The 23,790-nt window shown below is 46.8% G+C and overlaps 1 protein-coding gene across 4 annotated transcripts in view; it reads left to right on the top strand.

Moving 5' to 3' along the window:
* SUSD4 (sushi domain containing 4) overlaps positions 1-23,790 on the top strand; it is a 193,374-nt gene that overhangs the window by 36,670 nt on the left and 132,914 nt on the right. Inside the window, exons 1-2 of one of the 4 annotated variants that reach the window (XM_086927953.1) lie at positions 3,511-3,750; positions 4,691-4,829. The exons of 2 other annotated variants lie outside the window; for them this stretch is intronic. In XM_086927953.1, the coding sequence (XP_086784079.1) occupies positions 3,658-3,750; positions 4,691-4,829 (232 nt within the window). In that variant the 5' untranslated portion in view covers positions 3,511-3,657. Of the gene's footprint in view, positions 1-3,510; positions 3,849-4,690; positions 4,830-23,790 lie in introns of those variants that run through there. One more of the 4 variants, XM_086927954.1, reaches the window with a different exon arrangement.

Genomic DNA, 23,790 nt, shown 5'->3' with positions numbered 1-23,790 from the left:
ATAGATATTAAACAGGGTTGGGCTCAAGCAAGAGCCCTGGGGCACTCCATTGGTCAGTTCTATAGGAGCTGAACGATACGGGCCAAGATTGCCGGTCTGGGAGCGAGAAGATAGAAAACTTGTCATCCACTGAAAAGCAGAGTCTCTAAAGTCTGACCTCCTTCAATTCCCTGAGCAGTATCTGATGTGAAACCGTGTTGAACGCAGAGGATAGGTCCAACAGCACCAGAATCGTAGATTGGCCCGGGCTAGGGTCATCCTGATGTTGTCTGTGACCGCTAGTAGGGCTGATTCTGTGCTGTAATTGGCCCAGAAGCATGACTGGGAGGGGTCTAAACTACCCGTCAGTTCGACATGGTTGGAGATGTTTGTTTATATGCTTCTCCAATAGCTTGCTCAGGAAGGGAAGGCGGGGCCTTGATGTTCTTATGGATAGGCATGACCTGCGCTGCTTTCCATTCTAGCGGGACGTGACCCTCTCTCGGAGAGAGATTAAGAAGACACTCAACGGAGGAGGACAGTTGACAGGTCAGGGTGGTGGTGACTCTGGCCGGGATGGTTTCAAGAGGGGAACCTGATTTTACAGTGCCAATCAATGTTTCTACCTCTGCACGTGTCACCAAAGGGAAACTTTCAAGCAACTGGGAGGTTGCCTGTGCTGGCTGAACAGATGTCATAATATCCAAAGATTGGCTCCCTGGCAAGACAATTTTACCGTAAATGATATGTATTTTCTGTACGAAATAATTTGCGATTTCATTGCAGAGTATTTGTATAGGAACCACTAGATTCTCACAGGCCTTGGGGTTAGTAAAAGACTAGAGAATATGATATTAAACTTTTGGATCATTGTGAGCCTGATCTAATTGAATTGCGATGTGAGCTTTACGTGCCGCCTTTATTTTCCTATGATAACCGGACAGAGTAACCAAAAAAACGGTCTTTGTCTTTCTCATCATGGGTGTGAGGCCAACGTCTTTCATGTTTCCTGCAGAGTTGTTTCTGAGCTAGGAGCTGGGGGGAATACTAAGCAGTCTGAGGGTGTTTTGAAATATTGGGGAGTCATTTCAGTGGTGCAAGTTGGTCAATGGCATTGGAGACAGCCAAATTGTATTTGGCAAGAGCATCCTCTATATTGTCTGGTGCTATATTCCAAGGCACAACAAAAGAGGCTTGAAAGCACTCTGGGGTAACTTTCTTCCATTGTATGCGGGAGTGGTAGATGACAGGGTTAGATCCATTTATCTTCCTTGGGCCATGAATGGAAAATTCAATTGACACATGGTCTGACCATGTTTATTGTTGTGGAGGCTCGCAGAGAACGTTGGGAGAATTGGAAAAAAATAATGTCCAATGTGTGGCCTGCTGTGTGGGTGGGGCCTTCATTGAGCTTGGATAATCCTAAGAGGGCTAGGTCTGCCAGGAGTGTCAGTGCGTCAGCATTGGAAGTGCATTCGCTGTGGATGTTAAAGTCGCCCAACAATAAGAAGTTTCTACTCGAGAGCACATGGGGGACAATTAATTTGGTGAGTTGTAGTAAAAATTCGGCTAGAGGGCCTGGAGGTTGATAAACTAACGCCCCCTTCCAACTCAGTTGGGAGGAAAAATCTATTCGAAAGACCAGAACTTTCATGTTAGCGTTACATCGCTGTTCTAGTGCTGTAACTTTAATGCTGTCTATGTATGCTATGGCAAATCCACCCTCTACCTTTAGTTGTCTGTCCATCCGGATAAGCCTATAACCCTCAGGCAAGGCTAGGGTAATGGAAGGAACGGAGTGGGGCTTTAGCCATGTTTTGGTCAAAAACTCAAGCTCAGGCCGCACAGAGGAAAAAAAATCCCAAACCTCGGCAGAGTGCTACGGCAGGGACCTAACATCACATAACAGACTTCTCCACCCCGTCTGTGAATTGTTGGGGTTTTTTCCTGTGCTGTTACTGCTGGATGTGGCAGGTTTGAGGGCAGAGGAGTGGGTATTAAAAGAGGCACAGCAAGGTGCCACATACGGCCCCGATTTATGTGGGGGGAAAACCACTGAAAGCCCCCTTTTGTAGTAGTCAGGTTCACTCGCTATCAGAGGCGCAACTAGAGTCAAATTTCAGGGGGGGGCTAAGAAAAAATTTCGGGGGGGGGGGGCTGAATCTTTAGGCAATCGGCAGAGTCGAGCTGCAGGGGCTCTTAGAAGGGGTGAAACAACAACAAAGCCCCATTAACATGCACAAAGTCTTTTAAAGACCTGTGAAGTGCTCGGGTGCGGCTGTGAGCGGGCCCGGGAAGTGTCTCATTCCGGGCTGCCACACACCACGGGGGGGGGGCTGAAGCCCTTTGAGGCCAATGGGTGTTGCGCGCCTGCTCGCTATGCACCCTACAGGGGCTGGTGAGGCAAAATTTGCCAGGGCTGCTTTGGGTTCCCAGTCCGGCCCTAATCAGAGCCAGACCCGTAGACAGCCGTCAGGATTATGTGTCCTGGTACAGAACCGGAGGAGTGGTGGAGCCACAGGGAGAAGTAGCTCCCAGGGCCAGCCCTCGGGAGGAATCCACACGGGAGGACAACCCCCCCTGAAGCCACTCCAAGCCCGAGATCAACACTGGCAGCAGTTTCAGCAGAAGATGGGGTCCGCCCAGGGCCGGACTGGCCTTAGCGGGCAACGGGCAATCCCCAGGTGCGCCGCATGGGTGGGGGGCGGTTTTGGGCCCCTGGGGGCCGTTTTTGTTAGGGCCGTTTTTGCAAAATCGGCCCTGTACCAAAATCGGCCGAAATCCGCAAAGAGCTCGGCGGCACCCCTCCCCCCCCCCCTCTCTAGTTGGGGGGGTGGGGGGCGGCCGAGCACTTTGCCAGGGCCGGTTGTGGTTCCCAGTCCCGCCCTGGGTCCGCCTGGTCCCCCCAGCAGCCAGCAGTACAACCACCGGCCTAATTCTTAAACTTCTCAGCGACTGAAGGACTTTGTGTGGGCCAACCGAAGTTGTGTCAAAATGATTAACTGAACTGAAGTTGGAGCTTGGAGGGAATGTAGTGAGGCACTGGGCCCACTCGAGGGACCCTTGACCCCTGTAGTGACTGCACGCATGCCTCACTGCCAGCAAGGAGTATACAGGGGCGCGAGACCGCTCGGGGCTCGCCCGTGACATTAATAAATGAGTGTCTATAATGTATGCGCTCGCCTGCTAGGCCCCTCCCTACTCGCACCTGCGAAGCAGCAAAAAAACACTCGAAATGGCCCATTTCTTATATCTAAAAAAAATGCGTTTCCTCTGGGTAATTTATTTCCTATATCTTAATCCCGATTTTATAGCTGTTTATAGCCCAATTCTGATGTTTCTAAGAGTTGTAATTAACAAGTTTGTTATCTCATTTAACGGTACTCAATCGCCGCCCTTCACAGCATCTGCGGCTGAGTCAGCCCTTCGCAGCAGCGCGGCTGCTGAAGCCGCGGGCACTGAACCGGTTCCCCCCGGCAGCGCCCAGAGGATGCTCCGTCCTTGGCCGTGGGCGCGCGCACGGCTCACCCCAGAGGAGATGTGCTGCAAATGTAACTGGCCCAGGGGGAGGGGGTTCCTGGTGAACGCCACAGGCGCTCACAGGTGAAAGCGCGCGACTCGCGAGAGAGCCCGGGCGACCCTATTTGGCTTCGGTCACCGACAGGTGTGCGTTCGCGCATGCGCACCTCCGATCCCAGGTCCAACGTGAGAAGAGGGGAGGGACCCCGGCTCGCGCACGGGGCCGTGCACCGGCGGCTGCTCTCTGAACAGGTAACCCGGGAAAGCAGGCTTCCAGCTGCAAGGGACGAATGCACGCGAACGCTGAGGGCGAATACGGGCTTGTAAAGGGGTGTACTTTCCTTACGAAGGTATGTGCATGTACAAGATATATCAGGAGCTGTGCGGCGGGGCTCGTCTGTGCACAGTAGTGCTATAGGAGCCAGGGGAAGGGGATACATGGCAGAGCGCTTGCATGAGCTACAAAACAGGGTATTGTGTGTACAAGAGAAGATGGGATGGCCAAGGAGTTTGCACCCACGGCGGAATTGGTGCATGCTGCAAAGAGGTGAAGACCAGGTGGCTTGCACGACGTGGTGCATGCATGCACAATATCTGTGGAGGACGCCCATGGGGTTTTAAGGCAGGGATCTTGCATGCATTGTATACTCGCGAGAGATAATAGGAGTGGAGTGTTGAGTTGATGTATGCAAGCAGATGTGTGGGAGATCGGTGGGTTGAACACCAGGGCTCGTCCTGCATGCGCAATAGTTGTATATGGGAGTAGGGGGTTGACCGGGAGGGCTTGTGCACCGACTAGAGAAGGCAGACGAGAGCACGGGGTTGAGAACAGCAGGAATCCTGCCTGCACAATGGATGCATGGGAGACCCAGGGGCGGGTTGAACGGCATGGCTCGTGCATCCCCAGGAGGGATGCCGCTTGGGCACGCGGCGCTAAGCCCTCGCGTGCGCCAGGGAGCGCGAGCGTCAGAGAAAAGATGTGTCCCAGAGGTGCGTGGCCATGTGTGTGCGTGTGAGGGCGGCTGCAGGCAGAGCTCGGGGAGGAAAGTCCTGCCTGTGCTTCGCTTCCTGTCAGGAGAGCAGCCTCTGTCAAACAATGACAGGGCCCCCGGGGGGCAGAGGGTCCTGTCAAGGTGACGCGCCGCCTCGCGGGACCGGCGACGCTGACGGCGCTGCTGCTCTTCTCTTGCAGACAATAGCGGCCCCCGGATGCCCCCTGCTGCTGACAATGTGTCATGGAATGAGGTCCAGAAGAGGAGGCCCCGCCCCCGGCGCCCTGCTGCTGTGCCTGCACCTCGCGCTGAGCCTGGGCCCTGCACGCTCCTCCCCCTGTGAGTAACCCTGCTGCTCGCTGCCTTTGAGGAATAATGAGCGCGGTGCTTTGCAGTGAACCTATGTGAAAAGGCAGATATCATACCCCCCCCCTCCCCCCACCAGACAGGAAGCCAGGCTCAAGTGCTTTTGTTTGTGTCTCGTTTCTGCACAATTACTAACGCGCGGCGTGGATGAACTGTACACACTGATGTAGCAAGGAGGCCCTGGAACCCAATAAAAGCAAGAAAATAGGCCTCTGACTGGTGGGTCGGTTGTAAGATTGAGGAATAATAAGGGTTCACTGGGTCCCTCATACCCCCGTGCCCCGATGCCATTGTACCTGCTGCACCATATATAGTTACGCCCCCGTACAGTACTGGAGACTACAGACGCAGCACCGAACGTGCATTATTGACACTATTAGCAGAATTGTTTAGAGCCATCAGGGCAGGACCCAATCAATGCTTTTTGGGGTCTTAGCTGAAGTAACCCACTGCCATTTCCCGTCCCTGGAGTGTGCCCATATTTGATGCTTCCAGCAGCAGTCTAGTGCCCACTAGCATGTGGTGCCATCGGTGGTGCCTGAAGCACCATGGCAGTGCAAACACAGGCCTCATTCCTCCTTGTGTGTACACCACAGCCTCTAGCAATGTGAAAGAAGGAAGTTCATGTACATAAGCAATGCCATGGGACAACCACACTGGTTTAACATCCTGCACTGTTCTCCATGGTACTAGGGAAGTTACTCTTTTAAGTTTGGATTGTTGGGTACCATCAAGTTGATTATGGCTCATGGAGACCGCACGGAGGGAAATTTGGTGCTTCAGACATCTCAGTGGCGCACTCACTGCTGCCATGATTGTGGCCATCCTAATTGCCACTGTTTGTGCTCCTTCTCTTTTTTTGCCTCCTTTCCAAGCCTCACAGACTTGTCCAGAGAATTAGGGTTTGACACTGGGTGTCCAGAGTATGAGAGCTTCAATCTGGTCATGTCCGCTTCAAATGAAGGTTCTGCATTGATTCAATCATGGATACATCGCTTCTCAATGGCTGTCCACGGTATTATTAGAAGTTTTTCCAACAGCACAGTTCAAAGTCATTAACACTCTTCCTGTCCTGTTTCATTGTCTAACTTTGGCATCCACACTCTGTGAGGGGAATACCGTCGCTTGCACAATTCAAATCTTTGTTCTTATATATATCATTGCATTTGTGAATATTTTCCAAGTCTTTCATCACACAACTGTCCAGTGTTAATCTGCAGTCTTGACTTAATCATGACTTCACTTCTGGACCCTTTATTATTCATAGTGACCCCAGCTGACAAGCTAGCCACACGTTTGTGAGTTCACCATTAACTTTATAGCTGGTTGCTGCACCTGTTGTCATCGCTTGGCCTTTTTTACATTTAGTCCTAGTTATATATTTTCAGTATGCTCCTCAGCCTGGCCTAAAGGCAGCTAAAGCTGCCTCGCCAAATTCATGTAATCAAAATAATACATACATTTAAAAAATAACACATAAACAAAAGAACTTTGGGTCAGCCCTTTTTATCAATTTGTCTATTTCGCTGTCAGTTATATTTTTCTTCCACCCACCACACCATATAGCATGGGTCAATAGTCCAGGCTACTTCAGCTTTTGATTCTTTCGCTCTATGAATGACAGCATTTTCCATCTCATATGTTTACTGCTGCCTAAAAAGAAGTGCATTCATGCCCCCATGACTGCTGGGCCCATATTTCACCTTGTCTGTGGTTTTCTTTCCATTCTTTACCTTGTTTTTAATTCATTCTTGTTTGTTTCAAGTCTGTCTTCAGGTTACAGTTATTAATTTATTCAAAGGTGTTGGGACGTGAATGTCCCTACATGGAGTACTGTGAGTAGCTGGTATTCCAGTCTTTTGATTTTAGCCCTAGTTTCTCACTAATCCAATGTGTGCGCATAGACCTAGGCTTGCCATTTTACACGAGTGAGGTCTAGACCTTTGCTGTAATCTGGCAGAACCTCATTTAGCAGACAGTGGATTATCACCCCTGCTGTGGGTTCAGCATGTAGAGTGGTGGTGGCAGGGTGCCATGTTTTGTGAATCAGTAATTGTGACAAGACCTTTTTTATCTGCATCACTGCAGCCATCAGCTGTACAACATGGCAACTAAAACATTCAAAAGCTCTGTACTATTTGAATTTATAATGTTTTCAGCTATGCTGTGCAGCTGTGTGGATGCTGTACAGCATGGTTGAAAGTTTAAAAAAAAACACATTCAACATCTCTCTACTATTTGGATTCATACTATTTTCCGCAATGTTGTGCAGTTGCGTGGGTGCTGTGCTGCATGTTTGAAAGTTTAACATTAAACATTCAAAATCTCTCTACTATTTGCAATTTATTTTTTTTAAAGTCATGCTGCACAGCTGTGTGGCTGTTGTGCAGCATGGCTGAAAGTTTAAAAAAAAGTGCTATAATGCAGCCAGCTTTGACTTTTTCTTAGCTTTTTCATTTACACTTTAAGTTATGCTGCATAGTAGGTGGGCTGGGGTACAACATTGATACAAAATATTGTCAAAGTGAATAGATGTCGGATAGGCAAAATCTATTGTCTTTGTCAATGCTTTATTTGTACAGCAAAGTTTAGTTTGTGACAGGGCTGAATACGCAGCTGCTTGTTAGGCTCGCACTGAGGTTTCAAAGGAGACATGTGAGCTGCTGACCTGCACCCACCCGGTGTGGGGCTAACTGTACATTCCTGATACACTGCTATGTGTCTGTTGTTTGCTGGTACTCAGATCCGCAGCTGTGGCCTACCCTTCCCTCATACCTACTGGTGGCCGACAGCACCTCATTGAAAGAATGGGCAGTACCTCTGGCAAAGAAGAGAGAGCAAGCAACCCTCTGACCAGGACAGAAACTTTTATGTATAATGGTAACGAGAAATGGTTGCCTTCCTTGCAAGTTTTCTTGTTTTGATGTTTTGGTTATGTCCGTGGTGGAAGGGCATGAAGGGTCATTGTTGTTCGAGCGTGTAGAGAGGTTTAATAGACACAGTGTGAGGCAAAGAGTTATAAGAAGCTAAAGGCGCTGTGAAGCTTCGAGGAACGTTTGGAGGTGCTTAGACCTGTGAGTGAGTCTCAGAGTCACTCTTCGATTGTTGTGCTGGTTTGGTTACAAGTAGCAGGAAGGTAAACGTTACAACTTGCACATTTGTACACAAAGGAGTGAAATGACCCTCCTGGAGCCAGTAGACGCGCGTCATGAATGGAAGTTTGGACTTTGGAAAAGCACGGGGCAGTGGGGAGGTGTGGAAAAGCACGGGGCAGTGGGGAGGTGTGAGGTGAGACTATGGACAAAAGAGGAATATGTAGATGGGTGAAATTAAGTTGTGGTTCATGTTCATTGTGTTTGTGTTGGGCATGGTGTCACTTGACCTGCTGCACAAATGTAATGTCCGGTCTGGTAAGTGTAGTTCAGAATCACCGACATAAAGAGAGAGGTGTGTTGTTGGTGTGTGTGCCTCGAAGCAGGGGGATAAGTTGTGGTGTTAGTAAATAATAGCTTTAAAAAAGCATACTTTGTATTTTAACAGTGACCTAGGGTTAGCATATTTATTCCGGTGCAGCCGGTGTGTGGCCTCCTCCAGTGCAAGGAAATGATTCTTTTTATTTGTTTAAAAAGTAAACTGAAACATTAGCGCAGGTTTAATGTTTCCATGAGTTCTTATTGACCTGGTGTCACTGCACTTTCTGTTTGAAAGTAAAGTAAGCTCCTGAAAGTGCGTGTTTAAAGGATAGCAAAGGAAGAGGTGATTTGTGGTGCTAAGAAGAGCAGGGATGTTTTGTTGTTGTTTGTGAAGAGCGACTTAGCCTATTTGCCTATGCTGACTTGTCCCGGGGTAATTTTTTCAGACATCGGGACACGATGCACGTTTAGCAACACCTGCACTGTTGACTGCTTTCATTCTAGGGGTGGCGGAGTGAGCTAAAAAATGGTGATGGATGGATTAAACCCAGATCAGTTGACTGGGGGTGAGTGTTTGATTTGCTCAAACGCTCCGTCCATCATCCCCTTTTGTTTCGCTTTGTTTGCCCTAAGTTGGCAGGGTATGCCCAGACGTGAGTCCCTTGCTCACTTTGCCACTGGATTCAAGATAGCCTGGCTGATGAGGATTATGAATCCGAAACCGGTCCCAGGATTCTTATTTCCGGTCCAGGGAAGACATGGCTTGGCAGTTCGGGCTGGACTGTTCCCATGAGGCACAGGGTCAGACTGATTTGCATATGGCCATGTCTGAACTGGGGTGGCGGAGTAAGCTAAAGAATGGTGATGGATTAAACCCAGATCAGTTGACTGGGGGTGAGTGTTTGATTTGCTCAAACGCTCCGTCCATCATCCCCTTTTGTTTCACTTCATTCTAGGCAGCAACACGTAGGTGGAGAGCGTGCTTTTAAAAAATATACCAGATTTAGGTACAATGTGCAGGGACGACAAAGTATACCTGGTATTATTTGACTAGACTTGGATGGAGAGCTCTACGGAACCGTGCACAATTGTAAGATTGCAATGATGGCATATTTTATTGTTTACCTTGTTCATTTATTTATTTATTTATTTATCTATTTATTTATTTATTCATTCAACTCATTCATCTCGAATCACTTACAGATCCGGTCTGCTGTTACCCTCTAGTTTTCATTATGCTTTATTTTCCGTTACTGTATGTATTTTTATATGCACTGACCCATGCTTGACCACGGCGTTTCTCCAATACGAATGTAACTCTATTGATGCCTTATGACCGTTATCATTTCTGTTTTTGCTCAATAAAAAAGATTTGAAATAAAAAAAAAAAATATATATATTCTTACCTCCAGCTGGGCCAAAGATAAGAGGCCAACGTTAAAGGGCCATCAAGCCTCCTTTTGTTCCAGTCTGATCCTGGCTGTTTGTGATCTGGAGGCTCACACTTCGATGCAAATGGAAAGGAGGGGAAAGAAAGACTCACAGCTTGTTTATCACTTCACAGACACTTAAGAGAGGGCATGCTTTTGACTTTGTTCAGTCCCTATTTATAAGAGAATTGCATGCATGAATGTCAGATGTGTTAGGCTGTCCCAGGATTTGCACAAATAACAATGTAAATACCATCATTTTATTTATTTTATAGCACTACTTATCCCAGTGCACGGCGTCGGAGCGCTTTACATAAAATACATATTATACATTGCCAATAAATCATGTATGTAAATCAATTTACAATATGTTTGTTGCTTAAAACAGTGAAGGGTACAAGGTGTAGGAATCACCTGTCGTTCGTAGCTCACAGTGCTATATTAGAAGGATTACAATTTATTAACTTCAAGTAACAACAAGCATTGGCAAAGCCAATAGGTGTTGATTATGGAAGAGCTATTGACTGTGGTAAAATGTTTTAACAATGTTGTACAACAGAGTGACTGCTGTTAAGCATGGCTAAAAGTTAGTGAGGCATAGGAAAGTGGTGTAGAGTGGAGTGTTATGGAGTTGCGGAGAGTGGAGTACAGTAGAGTTGAGTGGCGTGGAGTGTCATGGAGTAGTGTACATTGTCGTGGAGGGAGTAGAGTGTGTTAGAGTGGAAGGGTGTAGAGTTGAGTGGCATAGAGTGGAGTACAGTGTCAGTGCTGAAAACAGTGTCGTAGAGTGGAGTGACATGGTGTCGTGGAGTGGCATAAAGGTGTCGTGTAGAGTGGTTTAGAGGGTAGTAAAGTGGCGAAGAGTGGAGTAGATTGTCTTAGAATAGAGTGGAGTAAATTACCATAGAGGGAATTGTGTAGAGTATCGTAGAGTGGAGTAGTGTTGTAGAATGTCATAGAGTGGAGTAGAGTGTCAGTGGATCAGAGTTTAATGGAGTAGAGCATCATAAAGTGGAATATCATGGAGTGAAGCGTCAGAGTGCAGTGTAGTAGAGTGGAGTACAGTGGTGCAGAGTAGATTGGTGTAGAGTGCAGTGGTTTAGAGAGCATTGCTTTTGAACAAAGTGGTGTAGCATATATTTGTTTTGAACAAAGTAGTGTGGAGTGCATTGGCATAGAGTACAGTGATGTAGAGTAGTACAGTGGTATAGAGTAGAGTGGTGCAGAATGGAGTAGAGTGACATAGAGTGGAGTGGCGCAGGGTAGAGTGGAGTAATGCAGGGAAGAGTGCAGTGGCATAGAGTGCAATTGTGTAGTTGTGTAGAGTGTAGTAGATTGGGTAGGTTTGAGTGGTGAAGAATAGAGTATCCAACACAGGGTCTTAGAGTGCAGGGTCGTATAGGAGTGCAGTGACGTAGAATACAATGGTATAGAGTGACGTAACATGCAGCAGCGTAGAGTGCAGTGGCATAGAGTAGAATGTTGAAGAGTATAGTGGCGTAAAGTGCAGTTGTGCAAGGAAGTAGGTGTATGGTGCATTGGTTTTAAGTAAAGAGGTATAGAGTGCATTGGTGTAGAGTGCAGTGTTTTATAGTTTAGTGGCATAGCGTAGACTGGAGAGGCGTAGAGTGCAGTGGCGTGGAGAGCTGTGGCATAGAGTACAGTGGCATAGAGTAGATTGTTTCAGAGTAGAGTGAAGTGGTGTAGAGTGTAGTGGTTTAGAGTAGTGGCGTAGAGTGCAGTGTTGCAGAGTGGAGAGGCATAGAGTGGAGAGGCGTGGAGTGGAGAGGCGTGGAGAGGCGTGGAGTGGAGAGGCGTGGAGTGGAGAGGCGTGGAGTGGAGAGGCGCAGAGTGGAGAGGCGCAGAGTGGAGAGGCGCAGAGTGGAGAGGCGCAGAGTGGAGAGGCGCAGAGTGGAGAGGCGCAGAGTGGAGAGGCGCAGAGTGGAGAGGCGCAGAGTGGAGAGGCGCAGAGTGGAGAGGCGCAGAGTGGAGAGGCGCAGAGTGGAGAGGCGCAGAGTGGAGAGGCGCAGAGTGGAGAGGCGCAGAGTGGAGAGGCGCAGAGTGGAGAGGCGCAGAGTGGAGAGGCGCAGTGCAGCGGTGTATAGTAGCTTGGGGTAGAGTGCACTGGCATGGAGTAGAGTGGTGCAGAGTAGATAGGCATAGAGTGAAGTGGCATGGAGTGCAGTGTTATAGAGTGCAGTGGTGCACAGTAGATTAGAGTGACATAAAGTGGATTGGCGTAGGGTCCAGTCGAGTGGTGCAGAGTAGAGTGGATTGGATTGGATTAGATTTAGTTTTTGTACAGCGCGATAGCCACCCGCAGGCGTCCTAGCGTTTAAAGAAAAACAGGTGCAGTGGCATAGAGTAAAGTGGCATAGAGTTCAGTGGCAGAGAGTGCAGTGATGTAGAGTAGTTTTGTAAAGTGCATTGGCGTAGGGTGCAGTGTGTTAAAGTATAGTGGCATAGCGTAAACTGGAGAGGCATAGAGTGCAGTGGTGTGGAGAGCTGTGGCATAGAGTGTAGTTGCATAGAGAAGATTGTTTCAGAGTAGAGTGAAGTGGTGTCGAGTGGAGTGGTATAGAGTAGTGGCGCAGACTGGAGTGGCGCAGACTGGAGTGGCGCAGACTGGAGTGGCGCAGACTGGAGTGGCCTATAATGGAGTGGCCTTGACGAGCGGTGTAGAGAGGAGTGGCGATAAGTGCAGTGGCGGAGTGCAGTGGTGTTTAGTAGCTTGGGGTAGAGTGCACTGGCATGGAGTATAGTGGGGCAGAGTAGATTAGAGAGGCATAGAGTGAAGTGGCATGGAGTGCAGTGGTGCACAGTAGATTAGAGTGACATAGAGTGGATTGGCGTAGAGTGCTGTCGAGTGGTGCAGAGTAGAGTGCAGTGGCATAGAGTAAAGTGGAAGAGAAAGTAGTGATGTAGAGTAGAGTTTTGTAAAGTGCATTGGTGTCGGGTGAAGGGTCGTTGAGTCGTGCAGAATAAAGTGACCTAGTGCAGTCGTGTACAGTGGAGTCCAGTGCAGTAGTGCAGAGTAGATTGGCAGATAATGCAGTGGTGTAGAGTGTATTGATTTTGAGTAAAGTGGTGTAGAGTGCTTTGGTGTAGAGTGCAGTGGCCGAGTGCAGCAGTGTAGACTAGAGTGGTGTAGTGTGTAATAGAGTGGTGTAGTGTGTAATAGAGAGGCGTAGGCTGCAGTGGCATAGAGTAGATTGTTTCAGAGTAGAGTGAAGTGGCATAGAGTGTGTGAGAAGTTGGCCTGGCATATAATGTCCACTATTCTAGTGGGCACCTTGCACCAGCCCAAACGACACTTATTGATGGTAGGTTTAAAGACAACCTATATAAAAAGCTATCCTAGTGGTAGCTGTGGAGAGCAGCCTTCAGGCTAAGTCTTAAAGGAATGTAAAGCAGCTTGTTTTACCAGTCTATAATCCAGTGAATTACCAAATGAAAGGAGAACCACACCAGGTATATATATAAAATATATTATTTAATCTAAACGCACCCCTCTAGTCTCTTTATGAGGCTAGATGCCAAAGTACATACAGGAAACTTATTTAGCACACAGTAAATTAGCACAGTACACGTTTAACCCTAGGGGCATCACAAACCATATACTAAGAAAGTGGTATAAGTACCACTACAGTCATAGAGACAAGGCCTAGGACCTGTAGAACCGCTGGGGCAACCAGGAATCGCCCAAGGTAGGGACACAGGAGACCCACGGGGGACGCGTACAGTCTCTAAACACAGCTGTGAAGCCCCATTGACTTCTATGGAGAAAGTTGCGGTTAGAATTTTAAGGATTAGGGACACTTAGGAGCGGACTAGGAACAAACCCCTTCAGTACTGGACAGTTTGAGAGTCAAGACCCACGGGAGCACCGAAGTACTCGTGTTAACTCACCCAGGGAAGCCGGGTGCATAGGTGTCTTTTCGTGTCGGGTTTTGTTGTCGTTTCCTACGGAGAGCTGCAAAGAAGTGCTGCAGACGACTAGATGAAAAGTGTCCGGATGGATCCAAGGGTGGATCGAAGATCTGAAGAACTTGAAAGCAGAGGGGACAGAGTCTGGGTCACTTGCCAGTGACCAGGGAGGCAATAAGAAGATGCCCACCGATGTCGGGTGATTTCAGGTGCAGAAGGTGAAGCTTGACTCTTCAGCCACGAGGACCAGGAGCTGGATTCGAGCTGTCCCACATCTGATGTCGAGTGCTGCGGAGATGGTATCTGGATTGGACCCAACAAGCCTTGGCAATAGCAACCCACGTAGAATGCAAAGATTGGCTTCGGAGCAGACCAGCAAGGTCTGAGGGACTCACCCTTTGGAGGGGAGTCGGGGCACGTCTGGAGCAACCAGGGAAGCCCAAGAAACAAGTTACCTTCGTGGGGACCCACCAGTCGACGGATCAGGGATCGCGAAGGGCCCTCGAGCAGAAATGCTAGAAGCGGGCCCACGGAACACTAATGGAGTGTAGGCCCACAATCTTCGGTGCAGATGGTTCTCAGGGCTTGGACTACGAGTAGCCCAATGCACAACTTCGGGAAAGCTCGGGAAGTAGGTGCACTTGCAAATATTCACCGTGTCTAGGAATTCAGGTCCCATGTCTCTCGTGATGGCTACAGGTCGATGGCTACAGGTCTCAGCTTTGCTGTGATCTCATGTCTGCCTCGGAGATGTCTGAAAGTCCGTGTCCTGTGTCGCAAATCCTTCGGGATCCGGTGGGAGCCTTGGAAATGCAGACCGGCAAGATGCTTCTTTGGTGCCTGTTTGAACAGGGGAGTCACTCCTTGACCCCAAGGGAGAGCCTTCCGACTTCTAGTCAAAATAGAATGTCGAATTTCCAGGATATATGTTGCAGAGTTTCGTCCAGGGTAATCTAAAGTCCTAGGGACTGGGTTCCTATACTTATACTAAGTTTAGGGGTTGGATTAACTCTAAGGACCCACCTATGGGAGGACCTGGGGAGGGGGTGGTTACACCCCTTCCCCTTTATCCAGTTTCGTTCCAGAGCTGGGGCTGAGTGTCCCTGCAACCGGTTTGAACTGGGGTATGCACAGGGAAACCAGGTGTGGCCCCAGCACTGTCTGAAAAGCATGAACTGAATGCACCCACCCTGCCCCAATACACTAAAGCTTGTCTAGGGAGGTGGTTACACCTCCCTGTGACAGGAAACCTATTGTCCAGGCCTCCCCTGCCAGAGTTTCGTCCAGCAGCAGGAGGTCAGACTCGTGCCTGTGGCAGCAGCATCAATTTTGTGATGCTGGAGCTCTTTTAAACTATTACCGGTCAGGTAAGTGTGCACATGTCTTCTCCCTCTATAAGGATGGAATTCTACCCCCGCCGCCTGGAGTGGCGGGGGGGATGGGTAGGATTCTAAAGTGTTTGACACCAAACACGACATGTTTTGATGCAGCCATTCCAAAGTTAGCATTTACCACAAGGTTATAATGCACTTAAGAGTATATGGTATGGCTGTATCACAGAACAGCTACAGAGAAGTGATTCTGAAAGCTGAAGAGGGGCTCAGCTCATGCTTGGGCACCCTCTCACACAAAACCAAGCACTCTGCCTTCAGAATTGTCAAGGCCTGCCATCGGAGTGACTTATAGGTTTATATGTGTCTGTATTTAAAGGTAGATATAGGTAGCCTATATCTTAGTAAGGGGTGCAAGCTCTACCTTACCCAGGCTACAGTAGGAGTCCTGTGGTGCCATTTTGGAAGGCTTCCCAGGGGTGGCATAATACATGCTTCAGCCTCTGGTAGGCCGCTGGTTTACCTATGCCCTTGGTACCTAAGGTACCATATACTAGGGTCTCACAAGGGTAACCCAGTAACCAATCTTGAGTGTACCTAATATACATGCAATCAGTTTAGACAGGAAGAAGCTAGTCTGGGGTTCTGGTTAGCAGGGCCCTAGCCAGACTAAAGTCGACAAATCAGTGAAACGCCAGCAAAAAGTGGGGGTAACCGTAGTAAGCAGATCCTACTCTCCTACAGATTGCAGTGGTGCAAAGTAGTTTGGAGTGTATTGGTGGAGAGTGGCTGAGAGAGCAGTGTTGTAGAGTAGAGTGACATAAAGTGGCATAGAGTGGAGTGGCGCAGAGTAGAGTGGAGTGGTGCAGTGTTGGCTGCAGTGGCATAGAAAGTTACAGAATAAAGTGACAGTGCAGTTGTATACGCCACTGCATACAGTGCAGTGGTGCAGAGTAGTGTACAGTGCAGTGGTGCAGAGTAGATTGGCATAGAGTGTATTGGTTTTAAGTAAAGTGGTGTAAAATGCATTGGTGTAGACTACTGTAGCATAGGATAGATTGTTTCAGAGTAGAGTGAAGTGGCGTAGAGGGCAGTGGTGTAGAGTAGTGTGTCAGAGTGCAGTGGTGCAAAGTAATTGAGTGGATGGGAGTTGAATACAGTGCGGAAGAGTTGAGCAATGCAGTGTAGAGTGGCAGCAAGTTCAGTGGCGGATAGAGCAGTCTAGCAGAGTAGAGTGACCTAGAGTGAAGTGGCATAAAGTGGAGTGGCGCAGAGTGGAGTGGTGCAAGGTAGGGTGTAGTGGCCTAGAGTGGAGTGTTGTGGAGTGCATTGACATAGACTAAAGTGGTGCAGTGGCATAGATTGCAGCAGAGTGATGTAGAGTGCAGTCATGCAGAGTGGAGTGGAGTGCAGTGTCGTAGAGGGGTGCAGAGAAGAGTGGTGCAGAGAACAGTGACCGAGTAGAATAGAGTGGCGTAGAGTGCAGTGACGTAGAGTGACGTAATGTGCAGTGGCATAAAGTTGAATATTGTAGAGTACAGTTGCATAAAGTGCAGTGGTACAAAGTAGTTTGCATAGGTACAATGGCGTAGGATGCATTGGTTTTGAGTAAAGTGGTGTAGAGGGAATTGGCGGAGAATGCAGTAGTTTCAAGTAAAGTGGTGTACCGTAGAGTGCAGTGATTTTTCAGTTTGCCTCTTATTGATGTGAAATTAAGATGTAAACTAACACAACAGCGAAAATTAAATAAATAATAACAGAAAGGCAGTGCCTTTGCCTTGAGTATGAGCTATGTTGTGTTAAATGGTTCACATAGTCTCTATGCATTGAATGTTTATGTTTCAGTATAACTCGGCATGTGTTAAAAATTATAATTCATATTAATTCACAAAGTTGTTTCCACTCCCTTTCCATCTAAACATGGCGCACAGTCCTACCGCATATGGAATTTGTTTCTACTAGAGAATAATATTCATTTGAACAAGGCAGGTGTTTATGTAGAATGTAGATCATTTTTGCTACTCCAATGTTTCCACCCATTCTCTGTGACAAGTAGTGTCTGTATGGTTGACTTCCAAAATGTACACTTCAGTTTGCTTTTGTATTCAAGTATGTATGTTCTAGCAGTGGGATCTCATCCTTACCTCACTCCAAAGCGCTTTGAGGTCACCTTGATTTTGTCCACGCGCTACAAAACCACAAATAGTATATAAGCCACCAGGGGCAACATGTATCAAGCCGTTTTTGAATCGCAAAGGCCGAAATTCGCAGAATTTCTGCCTTTGCGACTCGCAAACGGTCGTTTTGTACGTTTTGGAATGTATGAAACATTCCCAAAATAAGGAATTGCAAACTTGTGCGATTCCTTATTTTTCCATAGCATTTAGGGAATCGCAAATTTGCACAGGAATGCATTGGAAATGATTCCTTAATTGCGAATTCGCAAAATGCGAATTCGCAAATAAGGAAGCTTAAGGAATCGCAAATAAAAAGCGATTTTGTTCATACATACCATTTTGCATTTCCTAAATAGCGATTCCTTAAAATTCGCTATTTAGGAAATGCAAAATAGTTTGATGATCCATATGGCCCTTAGAGTCTTCCTCTTAGATTATTAGAATGCAAGTCACAGTCTTCTGGTGCTCCCAAAATGCAAACAGCATGGCTCCAAACTAAAGTGTTCTTACACTTCTGGAAAATATTATTATTCATGCTATTAGAATTATTTTCTTCTAAACCAAAGCCAGGTTTTGATGTCCATATCTAATCTGAAAGTTGTAGAATAATGCAGTTACCTCAGTACACTGATCGACCTAAGGGTAACCGCACCTGCTGTTGCAAGTTATGAAATGTGGGTAAAGGTAACAATACATGGTTTGAGGGAATTTAATTCAAAATACCCCGTTTATTCACAACAACATGTAAAGGAAGTTTATAAAATACAGGTGGTCCCATGACTCGTCTACAGTGCTCTGGATTGGCTCCTTGAGCTGATGTGCTGGTTGGACAGAATAGAGAACCAATGTGTTGGTTGGACGAAATGGAACGGAGGTAGTGGATAAGAACATTGGTCCTGAGGCGGTCGACGTTGATAGGCCTAATGAGGCCAGAAACATTGGGGCGTTGTTGGGGGTGCTTACTTTTTAGACCTAGCCTGACAGCACATCTGTCCCTTTATGTAGGTGATCAACAATAAGAGAACTTTAGGTAGCACCACTATAGAAAGTTATATCTCCTCCTAATTGTTGATAATCTTAACTTCAGCATTTGGTTGAGTAAAAGTTCCACTGAAAAAGATTGCTTCTGTTGCAGTTTATGCCATGTTGGAACGCTTATGCTCAATACTGTAGGCCACAATTGAATATGGTGGCAAGCCAGTGATGCCATTTGTCAGACGCCATAGGTCTGATCTGTTGTTTTGAAAACGCTTGTCAAATGCAGTAGGCCTGACATACTTATTGTGAAAATATATGTCAATGACAATAGATCTTTAAGGGTTGATTCTTATCACACTGTGGTAAAACCTGTACACTGGTATTTTGTTACATGGGTTCTGACAAAGTACTATAGTAGGCCAGGGATTTGGTGTTTGTTACCCATGTCTGACAAGCCCTGAGGGTAGAAGATTTTCTTTAGATAAATTATTGTTATGCCTTTTAGGAGAGGCTGTTTTTTGTTTTGCCAACTGTAATTGTCTATTTATTTGTCATTTAATTAATTTTGCTTTGGGGAAAGCTTATGCTCAATACAGTTCGTCTCAGTTTTCTATTTTGATAAGCCAGTGACCAAGGTCATAGGCCTGATTCGTTCATTGCGAAAAGTTATGTCTGCTGTCATAAGTCAAATCTTTTTATTGTGAAAAGGTTTTGACATAAGCAGTAGATCTGGCTTAAGTCTTTTTGTGAAACACATGTGTTAAAGCCGATAGACCTTTAACGGTGGGTAGCTTTTACACGTGTGCTTGTAGACCGGGATTTTGTCACATATAATCTTGGAGATTACTGAAGTAAGCAGGAGATTTTGAGCTGATTTCCCTCATGGTTACCCCAGTGGAAGGCAAATGGAAGCCAAGCAGGCCGAAGAACATGTGGAGGTGAACTGTGGAAACCATAATGAAGACCCTGAGCCACAGCTGGGGCACCACCGTACATAAACGTGCCCAAGAAGTGAAGGTCCTTTATTGAGGCACTACATGCCAGCCGTCATAGCAGGTAGTAAGTAATGTACGCAATATTCGTAAATAGTTGCAAAAAAAAGTAAATTGCACCCCCTAAATTATCATGAAGTGGAAGGAGGTAGTAATCCTATGCAAATTGTAAAAGAACTTAAAATACAAACCAAAGTTTAGCAGTGGCATTCCTCGATGCCAGGGTGCCCTGCATCATTATGATGTGAGTACAGCTGAGATATCGAATAAGAAGGGAATGGCATAGTTCTGAACAAATGCCTTGTTATTTGCAAAACTGGAGCAGCTGCGTTGCAAAGTAGGATATTCAGCTCAGAATGATCCATTGCACAGCCTGGTCATGATGTCTGTGATGCAGAATCATGACCCGGTACTTACCACCTGCACAATTCTGTGGTTTGACCCACCATTGCAGGTAAATGTGCAGTTGATTCAACTATGTCAGTATTTTCTACTGTGTGCAGTGTGGTACATTGTCAATTCTTCCACCACTCATGTAAACACATTAATACCAACCTTTTTTGTATTCTAGATAGTGATCATGTTGGTGGCCAAGCATCACCAACACAACACTGCTACAGCATTTATGCAAGCGTCTTTGACACAAAAACAGGAATAGGGTATATGGCCGGTGCAGCAGCAGCTAAAGGTTTTCTAATATGTTGCATACATAGAAAACTGTTACCCCACATGCTGTACACAGCACTATTCCCCATACACTGAATAGGTACTTCTTGTTGACGTTTAACTGATGCCATGTGTGTGATAGTGCGCTACACGCCAGGAGTGTGTTAGGTTGTGCAATTTAAGCGCTTGATGGGGCGTGATGTGTTGGTGTGTATGATCTTGCATAGGTCGGTGTGATGGTCCACACTTAGTTTACACTAAAGAGATACTGCATTCATACCTGAATCCAGCTGTTGAGTGGGTGGAGTCTGTATGTGTGATAGTTTTATATTGCCTTTCCAGGCTAACAAAACACCATTTAGGTACACATTGCAATGGCATTCTGTTGGGTAGATTCAAAGTGCTTGCCTGGTGGTCCACATTATCCCTATTAAGTCCACATTGCATGACAATATCACAATGCCCAATTGGGTACACATTTGCATGACCGTGTCTACCCAGTAACGTAGTCATTGCAAATCCAGATTTTCAGGGAACTTATTCTTCATTACTTGGGGTTTAATTGTGCTTTAAATGTTACACTTGTCATGGAGACTAGCTAGAGATGGGGTTAGTCTGACATTATTATTATTATTTTCATAGCGACTCAGTATCGTTTTGCCAATTGGCAGTGGCACCTGTTGGGTGTCTTTGGAAAGCCCTCACCCACCAACCTAGTTGGTGGCATGCTTCATCATCGGGCCCACCCAGTGACACCTAGCGTGTCCCGGGTGTGCTTCGACGCCTGATTACAGCGGAGCAGGTATGTCACTGTGTGTGCGGTGTAGGGTGTTCAGGTATGTGAAGTTAAAACGGCTTGGCGGATGGTCCCTGGGGTGAGGATACTTTATTAAAAGGGCCTCCGTCAGCGGTTAAAAATAAGGCTGTGGGACGTTAGAGGCGGGTTACGACCTCCTACGTCCTTAGAGTGTCAACATGTTTCAGCCAGTGCCTTATTACTAATCTGGCTTTCTTCAGGACAATAAAATATGTGTGGGTTAAAATAGGGGTTGTGTAGTGTAGTCTATGTGTCTACACGCCCTAAAGTGTATCTAACTGTGAGAGGGGGGATTCCCTTCTCAAGATCACGCTTTCAAGGCTTGTTTTTGCTCCAAGGTTATTGAAGTGGCAAGGGGTGGCCAGGAATTCTGGTCAGCACCAGCGTGGGCCCTGTTGTGCCTCCTTCGCAGAACACCGGTTCTGCGAAGGAGGCACAACAGGTCCCACGCTGGTGCTGACCAGAATTCCTGGCCACCCCTTGCCACTTCAATAACCTTGGAGCAAAAACAAGCCTTGAAAGCGTGATCTTGAGAAGGGAATCCCCCCTCTCACAGTTAGATACACTTTAGGGCGTGTAGACACATAGACTACACTACACAACCCCTATTTTAACCCACACATATTTTATTGTCCTGAAGAAAGCCAGATTAGTAATAAGGCACTGGCTGAAACATGTTGACACTCTAAGGACGTAGGAGGTCGTAACCCGCCTCTAACGTCCCACAGCCTTATTTTTAACCGCTGACGGAGGCCCTTTTAATAAAGTATCCTCACCCCAGGGACCATCCGCCAAGCCGTTTTAACTTCACATACCTGAACACCCTACACCGCACACACAGTGACATACCTGCTCCGCTGTAATCAGGCGTCGAAGCACACCCGGGACACGCTAGGTGTCACTGGGTGGGCCCGATGATGAAGCATGCCACCAACTAGGTTGGTGGGTGAGGGCTTTCCAAAGACACCCAACAGGTGCCACTGCCAATTGGCAAAACGATACTGAGTCGCTATGAAAATAATAATAATAATGTCAGACTAACCCCATCTCTAGCTAGTCTCCTTTTGATATACTAACATATAAACCGGGGATCTGGACTAGCTTTCTGGTCCTCTCTCTCCCTCTTGATTCTCGCAACACTTGTCATGGAGCCACTCCACTGTTACTGCTGGGAAGATATATTGAATGGACTCGCCAAGCTAGTTTACAATGTGGGTGGGATTAGCAACACTAGAATATCACTTCGAATAAAAATGCGATGTAATAGATGGGCTTCTTGGATGGTTACATCATGAAAGTGGTCACTTGGTAATGGGAAGCAACGTGGACTTGTTAAAAAAACTACGAAATGTATGTTACTTAAAGAACCAAACCTGGAAAAAGTAGGATGCTAAAGACAAACTTTTGGATCTACCCAAGCATCGTATTCAGTGAAATTTGTTGCAAGTCACATCCCCCAACTGAGGGAAGCAGGGAATAGTTGAAGTGGAACTAGACACCCAAGCACCAAGGGATCTTGAGTATAAAATACTAGCAGCCCGTCCCGACGTTGTCCGGGTATGAATTGCTGCCGCCCAGTAGTATATTGTTTTGTAGGATTTCGTTTTGATAGCATTTCTTATCTGTGACAGGCCTGTGAAACGCTCCTATTCACAGTGTACTGCTGATGCACTTAAGAGTGCGCGTTCAGTAGTGTGTGAACTCGAGTTTCCCTACTTTATTTTTCCTTGCAATATTATATAGCACAAACTCGACAACATGGCATGAGCACAATTTACATTACAGAAGAACACATTCATTTGTGGTAGGCATGGGGAGAAAAAGCGATTTGCCTGGAATCACAGGATGTTGAGCTGATGCCGGGATTCGAACGTAGCTCCCCAGCTCCCCAGCTCTAAAGTTCGCAATTCTAGAACTTGTGGCGGGAGGTGTGTCTAAAAGTGTATGTCGGTGCTGGCCATCAATGAGAGAGACCTGTGCATTTTTCAAATCGGTGGTGAAAAAATAGGAGTATGTTGCTGGAGATGTAGGCCGCCGTGCCACCAATTTACTTACCGGGGAGGGTAAACACCCGTTATTCCGCAACTTTCTTTCTGCATACCATCACTCCGCATACTTTCATTACGAAAGTACCACGACTCCGCAATGCCATTATAACGCATGGCATTACATTTTATATGCTTTTACCATGCATACATTTACAACGAAATTCGTTGTAAATGCATGAATGGTAAAAACATGTTTTTTTTATGTTTGGATAAGGTTAGTGTGGGTATAGGGGTATATGTTTTGGGGTACTGAGGTATATGTTTTGGGGTGTTTGGGTATTTTAAGGGTTCAGATATACTTTTGGGTTATGGGGTACAGGGGTAGTTTTAGGGTTCAGGGCTAGGTTTGGGTTTTGGGGTATTGGAGTATTTTAAGGGTTCAGTGGTAGGTTTGGGTTTTGGGGTACTGGGGTATTTTAAGGGTTCAGGGCTAGGTTTTGGGGTACAGAGGTATTTTTAGTTTTCAGGGCTAGGTTTGGGTTTTGGGGTACAGGAGTATTTTAGGGTTCAGGGTTAGGTTTGGGTTTTGGGGTACAGGGCTATTTGTATTGTTCAGGGCTAGGTTTGGGTTTTGGGGTACAGGGGTATTTTTAGGGTTCAGGGGTAGGTTTGGGTTTTGGGGTACAGGGGTATTTTAAGGGTTCAGGGCTAGGTTGGGTTTTGGGGTACAGGGGTATTTTAGGGTTCAGGTGTAGGTTTGGGTTTTGGGGTACAGGGGTATTTTTACGGTTCAGGGCTAGGTTTGGGTTTTGGGGTACAGGGGTATTTTTAGGGTTCAGGGGTAGATTTGGGTTTTGGGGTACAGGAGTATTTTAGGGTTCAGGGTTAGGTTTGGGTTTTGGGGTACAGGGTTATTTGTATTGTTCAGGGCTAGGTTTGGGTTTTGGGGTACATGGGTATTTTTAGGGTTCAGGGGTAGGTTTGGGTTTTGGGGTACAGGGGTATTTTAAGGGTCCAGGGCTAGGTTGGGTTTTGGGGTACAGGGGTATTTATAGGGTTCAGGGCTAGGTTTGGGTTTTGGGGAACGGGGTATATTTATAGGGTTAAGATGGGTTAGTGTTTAAGGGTGTTGGGGTATTTTAAGGAGTAAGGGTGGGTTATGATTATGGGGTGCAGGGGTATTTAAAGGGAGCAGGGTGGACACCCGGAGCTGGA

Source organism: Lissotriton vulgaris, chromosome 6, assembly GCF_964263255.1.
Source record: "Lissotriton vulgaris chromosome 6, aLisVul1.2, whole genome shotgun sequence".
NCBI lineage: Eukaryota > Metazoa > Chordata > Amphibia > Caudata > Salamandridae > Lissotriton > Lissotriton vulgaris.
The sequence above is the reverse complement of the archived record's forward strand: the minus strand, read 5'-3'. Positions and strand labels throughout refer to the sequence as shown.